The sequence below is a fragment of the Fukomys damarensis genome, unplaced genomic scaffold (assembly GCF_012274545.1).
Source record: "Fukomys damarensis isolate Sample0158 unplaced genomic scaffold, DMR_v1.0_HiC HiC_scaffold_19, whole genome shotgun sequence".
NCBI classification, from domain to species: domain Eukaryota; kingdom Metazoa; phylum Chordata; class Mammalia; order Rodentia; family Bathyergidae; genus Fukomys; species Fukomys damarensis.
In genome coordinates this window covers 49,616,487-49,625,344 of record NW_022900931.1, presented here as the reverse complement: position 1 = coordinate 49,625,344, position 8,858 = coordinate 49,616,487, and the positions used below count along the sequence as shown (strand labels likewise).

At 37.0% G+C, this 8,858-nt stretch overlaps 1 protein-coding gene across 1 annotated transcript; it reads right to left on the bottom strand.

Annotated features, from left to right (window-relative positions):
* Nucleotides 1–479: 479 nt before the first annotated feature.
* Nucleotides 480–1,421, bottom strand: LOC104855514 (olfactory receptor 10K2). The gene has a single exon (XM_010614388.1). The coding sequence runs from the start codon at nucleotides 1,419–1,421 to the stop codon at nucleotides 480–482; it is 942 nt and encodes a 313-aa protein (XP_010612690.1).
* Between the last annotated feature and the right edge of the window lie 7,437 nt (nucleotides 1,422–8,858).

Here is an 8,858-nt window from a genome sequence, read left to right as displayed (position 1 = left end):
AATGGATATATCTTATGCACCAAGCATTGTAACAGATACTGTACCTTACAAACATTGTCTCATTCAAAATTTTGATTATACTATACTGAAGGATTTAAATTTTAAAAACATGCAGAAGGAGTGCAGTCTAGAGAAAAAAGCTTTGTTGGTCCCTAGAACAGAGTATTAGGTCTATGTCCTACTTTACAGATTTAGTTTCTAATTTAGCTGGATCCCACCTTCCAGAGCCTAGTATTTTAAACACATGTGCACTTTTCTATGACTTTCATTCATTGTTTTTCACTAAATTGAAAAACCTCTAATCACAATAATTCACGTTGTTACTCAAGAAGTTGTGTTTTTCTAAAATTTATATTGGGAGATGGGGAATAAATGATCTCTGTTCCCGAGCATCATGCTCAATTGCTTGATTATTTTCATTCTGGGAATTTTTCCTTGTATATGTTGTGCTTCACAGCTTGAAAAGAGTAGGATGCAGATTAATGTGGCAGGGGAATTGTTTTTTCCACAATTCTACAGAGAGCTGATTTGAACTCCATATTTCTTAAGCTGTAAATCATTGGGTTGAACAGTGGAGTTAGGATAGTGTAGGATACTGATAGCAGAACATCCTGGCTTGAGGAGTAATTGGATTTGGGCCTTAAGTAGATGAAAGAGGCACAGCCATAGTGGACAATGACAACAATAAGATGCGAAGCACAGGTGGAGAAGGCTTTGTATCTTCCCAGTGTGGAAGGAAATTGGAGAATGGCCGAGATGATGTGAATATAGGACACCAAGATTAACAACAGGGGGATAACCAGAACCAAGGCACAGAGCATGAAGATGATAATCTGACTAAAGTAAGACTGCTGAGTAGCCAGTTTCAGGACAGGGGAGATGTCACAGAAGAAGTGATGGAGCTGGTTGGAGGAGTGGAAAGGCAGGTCAAACACCAAGGATGTGATGATCTGTGCCACCATGAAGCCACAGGCACAGGCAGCAGCCACTAATGCCGCACATACCCCACGTCCCATGAGCGCCGTGTAGCGCAGGGGGTTGCAGATGGCCACGTAGCGATCATAACCCATGGCTGCCAGCAGGAAGGAGTGAGAGCAGCCGAGAAAGAGGAAGGTGAACATCTGGATGGCACAGCCCAAGAAGGAGATGGTCTTCTTCTCGGTCAATAAGTCAACCAGCATCTTGGGCACAATCACAAATGTGTAGCAAGTCTCAGAGCAGGAGAGGACAGACAGGAAGAAGTACATGGGGGTGTGCAGGGCTCTGTCCAGCACAATAGTGGCGATGATGATGGCATTGGTGCCCAGAGTGAACAGGTAGATGAGCAGGAAGATGACAAAAAGCAGCTGCTGCAGCCCGGCCAGAGAGGAGAAGCCCAGGAAGATGAATTCTCTCACCACAGTGTCATTGAACCACTCCATAGAGGGCACATCATCAGAAAGCAATCCGGGATCGAGGAGGAGATAGCCCCGAAAAATCACTGAAAATTAGGTCCACCGTAAACTGATCATTGCAAAGCACACGTTCTCAGATTTTGGGTTCAAATTTAAGGTTATTTTTCCTTCTCCTCCTCCTCCTCCTCCTCCTCCGCCTCCTCCGCCTCCTCCTTGTCCTTCTGGTACATGTTTACAATTCACGCAGTTTACAATCATCGTCTAGGATAATGGCTGCGTGTACACAAACATATTAAAAGCCCCTTCCCGCTCCTTCTCCCCTCCTCCTTTGGCTAATAGTTAAAAAATTCCTGACTGTTTATGTTCAATCATACTTTGTCTGCATTCCCATGATGAGGTGGATATGTGGATCTTTAACTTCTCTCTTTAAATGCTGCATTTGTCTATTTGATTTGCTTGCATTCCCATTCTCTCAATGAAAGCTTTCCCACATTTGCAAAACAAAACCATCCAAAATTACTACGCTTAGGTACAAACCTTCTTCTCCTCACGCTGAATCTCCTCATCTTAATTTTAGTATTTCCGTAATCTGGACCTACACTCTTTCCTATTCTGTGAGACGCTTTAGTTCTACTTTCTCATGCTCTAGTTATGCTGCCTGCCATTTCTGCATATTTCTTCTGCTCTCAAGGCTGGGGATGTTCGGTTTGGTTTCTTTCTACTCATCTGTGCCAAGGTAGTATATTTTCTGTACTTTCATCACCTATTCTCCCCTACAGGGAGAACCTCAGTCTTTCTTCAGGACCCTGGTCCATTCCGTTAATTCCTGAACTCTTATGGGAACAGTATACGGCTCTGTTTGCCATTGGCATTCTCGCATTACTTCAACGTATCTCTCCTTCTATTCCTGATCAATCTTTTGATATATGAATTTATTCCATTACTCTTCTCAAAATTTTACTCATGGGTACAGCATGAACTTTAGTCTCTATGGTTTTCAACATCTTTCATTTGGGAAACTACCCTATGTTTTCAATGCCCCTCTGTAGACTTTTATGGGATGTATTATTATAATTAGGAAAAGAACTTTTGACTTTATTTGTTTCTATTGCTTGGTCATGTTAATTATTGCGCATCTCATTTGTATTTACAGTTATTGTATGGTTATTCTGAGCATCACACTCATGGCTATGCTTTTTGGAAGCTTCTCTGGTGTTTCCTAATGAATGAAGTTGTTTCTTCCTTAGAACTCAGGTGAGATATCAAGTGACAGTTTGATGCAACTTTTACTTAATTTCAAAATATTGCATTAAATTACCCTCATATCTAAGTTCTGCACTAAACTTTGTAATCTTGAGGGAAAGATGTGAATTTATTCATTTTCACTTGCATTCCCCTCAGCTTCTAGACCAGAGTAAGCATCTAATAGCTTCTCAGCAAATGCTTGCTAGGTCAATTAAAAAAAAACCTCAACTTGTTCCGTTGTTATCTGCTATACTCATAGTGCCATAGGAGTCTTAGGATTCCCAAAGTAAGAGCATTGTCAAAGTTTTCTGATCCTGGGTGTGAAGATTTGCTCATTATTGAGAAACTTTAAGGATTTCTGTACCATTCCAGTTGAAATTCACCCACTCAAACTGAAAGGAGAAATCTCAGTTTAAAATAGGGAAATGACACGGAAGAGAGCACACAGTCACCGGAATTCTACGCATTTCATGTAATTCCCAACTTGGTGCATTTGGTGCTCTCTGGAGTATATTGGAATATAAGTGAGTGAGACAGATTAACTTGCATTTATCTCATTTAAAAAGTATGAAACTAAAAATTACTATCTTAACTAATACTAGCAACAAAACTTTTGGCAATGTATCCTTTCTTATCGGAGAATCTCTAAATTTACAGTCTCAGAATTATACAACAAATATTAAGCCGTGTGTTACAGTTATGTGCCAAGCACCAGGGATATGGCAACACTACACCCACAGACAAGTCTTCACCCCAGGATCCAGTTGCTCATGAGTGAGACAAAAGAGAGGTGACTGAGAAATAGAGTGCATGTTTACATTTTTTTAAATTGTCATAGTAAAAGACACATTGTCATTAATCTCCCTTAAAAGTTTTCCCCTTGCTTTCAGCACTCTGAAGTGGTTCTGGAAGTCCTCACTTGTGGCTATCTTTAGTTGTGTTGGTGTTGCTGACTCGGTGTCCTCAGTCCATTCCAAAGCACTTTAATCAGCATTTTGACCTCGGTAATAACCAGGAGACGAATAGTGATAGATCTGGTGAAGGAGGTGAGTGAGGACGCACACAAATACTTTTATGAGTCCGCCTTTGCATTGAGCGATGCTCAGCAGCCTTCACTGTAATTTTTGATCACACATCATAACAGACACTCTTGAAGATTTTCACAACTGTTTCAGAAAAATGGCAATGATCCTATGGTAAGCATGTAGAAAGCAAGAGGGAGTATTTTGAGGGGGAATTAATGGCACTGTGTATTTTACTGTACTAATTTTAAATTTTTTATCATTCACCATACATTTTCACCACTAGCATTGTATTTAAAATAAGAGATTATCTTGAAAAATATATGATCAAAATGATAATTTTAGGGCTGGGGATTTAGCTCAGCGGTTCGGTGGCCTGCCTCGCAAGTGCAAGGACCCGAGTTCGATACCCGGTACCAAAAAAAAAAAAAAAAGATAATTTTATATATGGAATCATGGGGAAATACTTTTTTTGCACTTCCTTGGTGGGGGAAATATACATTTTACTTATTTTGAGTTTCTTTATATTTGTTATAGAAAAAGTGGACTAAAGGATGCTTCACAAAAATATGAGACTGTGGACTATCTAGTTCTGATTTTGAATCTGGATTAATAGTTCTTCTGGCATCTAGAAGACTGTTGTGTATTTTCTGATGTTTTATCGTCTCCATATTTATGTGATAGGAATAAATATCCCCTTTTCCCTTCATCTTATTTCTCTGGTCTCTTTTTATTGCCTGGTAGGTTGTAGATTTATTTCTGGTATGCTGTTTTCATTTTAATTTCAGATTCCCTAATTCTCAGCACTATTAATGCATTTCTACATGTATGATATGAAATTTACCAGGGGAAACACGCGCTAAATTGGGTAATGTAGGAATAAAATGGCTTTGAACTTAGATATTTGCTTCAATCTGGCGTATTCTAGTGATAGGGTTTTTAATTATATCAGGCCCCTTTTCTCAAGTATATGGTGAAAAGAATAGTTGCCACTCCCCAGGGCTATGTACAGGCTGAGATCACAAATAGGAAAGAGGCTAGTACAGTAAACAGGGAATGCTTGTAGGGGCAAGGAAATAAGGGAAAAGAAAAAATATGAGAAAATGAAAAAATGGAAATAAAGAGTTTGTTAATGGGGAGGGGAGGAGGGGGGTGAAGGGAGGGCAGGGACAAGGGGAAAAAGTGAGAACCAAGACCTGTCATGTAAAGGTACAGGATCCCAGTAATGAATGTAACTGTGATGTGGACCTAGATTGTACCAACAAACTAAACAAAAACAAAAACAAAAAACAACCAGGGAATGCTTAATAAATATCACCTCCTCTTTCCTGACTTTATTGTTGTGCTTTCTGTACTTTTCTATGGAGGGAAAACATAGTAGGTAACCTCCTTCGTTCCAGTCTCCCTACCCTGATTAAAGGAAGTTTATTTTCCATGGAGTTTGGGTCCACACTGGAGAGAGTCAAGCCTTACTAATCTTGAAATGCCACACACTTTGGTACCTGGTTGCTCTGTGGACAGACATGTAGGTTAGCTACCCACCTGTTAAAGAGTTAGGACAGTTTCCTAACTTTTCTGTTTTAAGGACAAGGGGATAGGAAATAATCTTCAAAGATCAAATTATAAGTAATCTCGGTCACACACATATAGTTTTTTAGTATAAATGCTTTTAATTAGTGAGGATGCAGAATTTACAAAACATGTTTATCTACCTATTTAGGGACCACCTTGAAGTTTTTTTGGGCTTCTACAAGACTGGAGCAGATTATCTAATAACTCTCACATTTTATGATTGAATAAATTCTGTTCTGTTTTAAGCATTACAGGTAGAAATATGGACACTATTATTATTTTTAGAGAATGAATCAAACAGCTATGAATAGTATAAGATGGACTGTCATGAGCATTATAAAAGAAGTTTCAGGACAAATAAAATGTCCTGTAAATCTTGAATAAAAAGCAGGTAGTTTTAGGAAAGACTTCGAAGAACAAGTAATACTTTAATATCACAAGTAAGTATGTTGATAAAATATGAACTAAGTCTAAGTGACATTACTTATGCAGATATTTTGATTGAACTGATTAATGTTTTTCTTAAATTTGCTTTTGCTTTCAGAAGTCAAAAAGTACCCTGCATTTTGCAGTGTATAGTCACAAAGGTGTCCCATTTACAAGGAAAAAGACTAATTTTGCACAGGACTGTGAGACAAGAAAGGTGTATTTGCTCCATTATACTTTCTTCTATTCCTTCACAATAAACTTCACACTCAGGTCACAAATTTATAGTTAGTGATGATATATTGTATTCAAGAAAAAAGCTGAGAGTGGTAATTAGCTATTGGATCACAAAAATGATAACTGTATGAGGTGATATATGTTACTAGCTAGATTTAACCACCTGCAATGTATATATACTTCAAAACATCATATTGTATAATGATAAACAAAAACAATTTTATCTGTCAATTTAAGAATAAATGAATTAATAAGTGAAAAGACCAAAGCAAAGAGATGAACAAAATACAAGCTCATTTAAGTTTCTGAGAAGTATCATTCTAGGCTATCAGTTTATCAATTTACATTTCCACAAAGAAAAAAATAAGACAATATTTTGCTATCATTGCTAAATCAAACTTTGATCTATTTTGTAGGTATATTCTTACAGGAACTAACATTTATTGCATAGTCATAGTGTGGTAGATAGGGTGAAAATAGTATTACATACATTTTTTCAATTGGTCCTCATGACTAATTATAAAGTAATTATTACTTTCAATATTATCATTTTAACTACAAAAAAGATTAAAATAAAAGGTTCTGCAGACATTCCTTGAGGTTCAAGAGCTGGCAGAACTAGCACTCTGCTAAGGTATAATTTGTGTGTGTGGCGAGAAAGGGAAATAATTTTTCTTCTACTTTCCTTCCGCACGAGGCATCTAAAGAAAAAAAATACTTCTGAAAAAATTTGCTATGGGTTCAGGTCCCAAGGCCTCTCTAAAATGGATGAGACAATGTTTTTGCAGTGGTTAAGTGTTAACACAATTATTAGTTCTACAATTATAACATAGAATCAAAAAGGGGCAAGAAAGCTGAGAATTTTGAGATTATAACTTTCACACTGTCTCCTGTATCTTCAGTGGCTTGAAGAAAGATTTAATAGGGTAAAGGGTTTCCATTTGCAGGATGGGAAAGATGTATTGTTATAGTCTTGGAGACTCAAGTGGATCTCTGGAAAACTGAGTCATAAACGTTATCTGTAGAAGAGATTAAAGATCCGGCCCCAGTGGTCTCTTTTGACAGACAAAGATATTGAACTCAGATAATACTGTGAAGATCCCAATATCAGAAAACAATTTTGCAGATGTTCTAGCAATAAAATAGAAATCTTTTGTCTATTAGATGAATTATGTAAATAAGCTTCTTATTTTGTATCTCATTTACCCCTGTGTTTTTTTCCCTTGTATCTACCAGCTCTATACAAACTTGCAGTACTATTTTTGCCTGTTCAGATTTTGTGTTCTCAGAGAACAGGGTCTCTTGTGTGTGTGTGTGTGTGTGTGTGTGTATATGTGTGTATTTACTATGTTGTATGTATGTATGTATATATATATATGTACATACACACATTAGCTATGTTGCTATATATACATATATATGTGTGTGTGCATATATATATATATATATATACACACACACACACACACACACGCACACACTTTAGATATACAGTATAGTTACATTCATCATTGGGATCTTGTAACTTTACATAATGTATCCTAGTTCTTATCTTTTCCCTTTGCGCCTAGCCTCCCTTCCCCCCTCCATTTCTTTACATCCATTAACTAGAATGATATGCAGAGCACTTACTAAGTTCTTAACCCTATATTAAATACTGTAACTTTGTATAGATACCACTTCAGACAGCCCTTTCTACAAAAGGTTACTCTTTCAGATTTGGCAATTGAAATATTTCTGACCTCTCTGTTGAACTAAACCAGAACCAAGAGCATCTGTGTTAATTTTTGAAGAACAATGAGTAACCTAATTTATAACATGTATACCAGTGAAACATGCAATTTTACAGAAGTACATTTTAAAGATTAACTAATCCTGGCTAGCACTGTTTGGAGTCTACATCTGTAATTATAGCTCTGTTTTTGTCATTGTTGCTATTATTGGTTCTACACCAGCTTGGGTCCATCACCCTTCTCAGTTTCTTACCTGAGATATGAAGACCTAAGTTTCATTTATTGTCCATTGTCCAATTGCTCTGCGTTGTAGTATTCAGTACAAGATGGGTGTCTGCTGTTGACACATGGACTCCCATTTTCCTCTTCCTCTCCCTGAGAGAATCCAGGGATGCAGGGTTTTCAGGACAGTATGCAAGATGAATTATGAAAGTGAAAAATTCAAATGGGTCAGAGACTACTGTTACCTACTGTAGAGATTTGATGTGATTTGATTTGATGTGATTTGATCAGATGTGAACAAACTTCTCTTGCATTTTTGGACCAATTTCCCAAAGATCACAAGTCACAGCTAATAGTGACCATAAAACTGTTGGAGCTTCCATTTTATTTATAGGTAGCATGAGGTTCTTCTGTGGGTCTCATGATGCCAGAGTAATTGCCATGGAGGTGTTGCACTGGGTTTAATTAACACATTAGTTGATTGTGGAAAACAGAGGTAAGTCACAAAATTCCAATTGCTTAAAATTTGCCCCAGACATTAGGGATTAGGGAACAGAATGCTCTTAGCCACTTTCAGATGGTGCAATTTTAGAAAATTTGACTAATTTTAAGTTATTTTCCTAATTTTCTGTGTTACTAAAGAAGGAGAAGTGAAAATTTAGAGAGAACATAATAGGCATGTTGCAAAATGTGTTTGTGTACCTTAAAATCTGATTTTGTAATTATAATTGGGATGTAGGTCTTTGTCAGACTGAGAAGATAGAATGAAGTGACTTTTTATAGTGAAAGCCTAGGCTGAGAATAAGATGAAAGGAGACATATTTCATCACCCTAACCCTTGAGTTCATTTTTTTATCCCTGTACTCAATCATCCACAAACTTAGTGTGCTATTGAAAGAAAAATATAAATACATGCTGAATATTGGGAGAATAAATGATGATAGACAGAATTAATCCAATGATATAAACATCCTAGCTTAATAAAAAGCACAATTATTCATTTTATA

Bases quoted from the DNA above. Each gene is read 5' to 3' on its own strand.
- LOC104855514 (XM_010614388.1), bottom strand. From the start codon at position 1,421: ATGGAGTGGTTCAATGACACTGTGGTGAGAGAATTCATCTTCCTGGGC.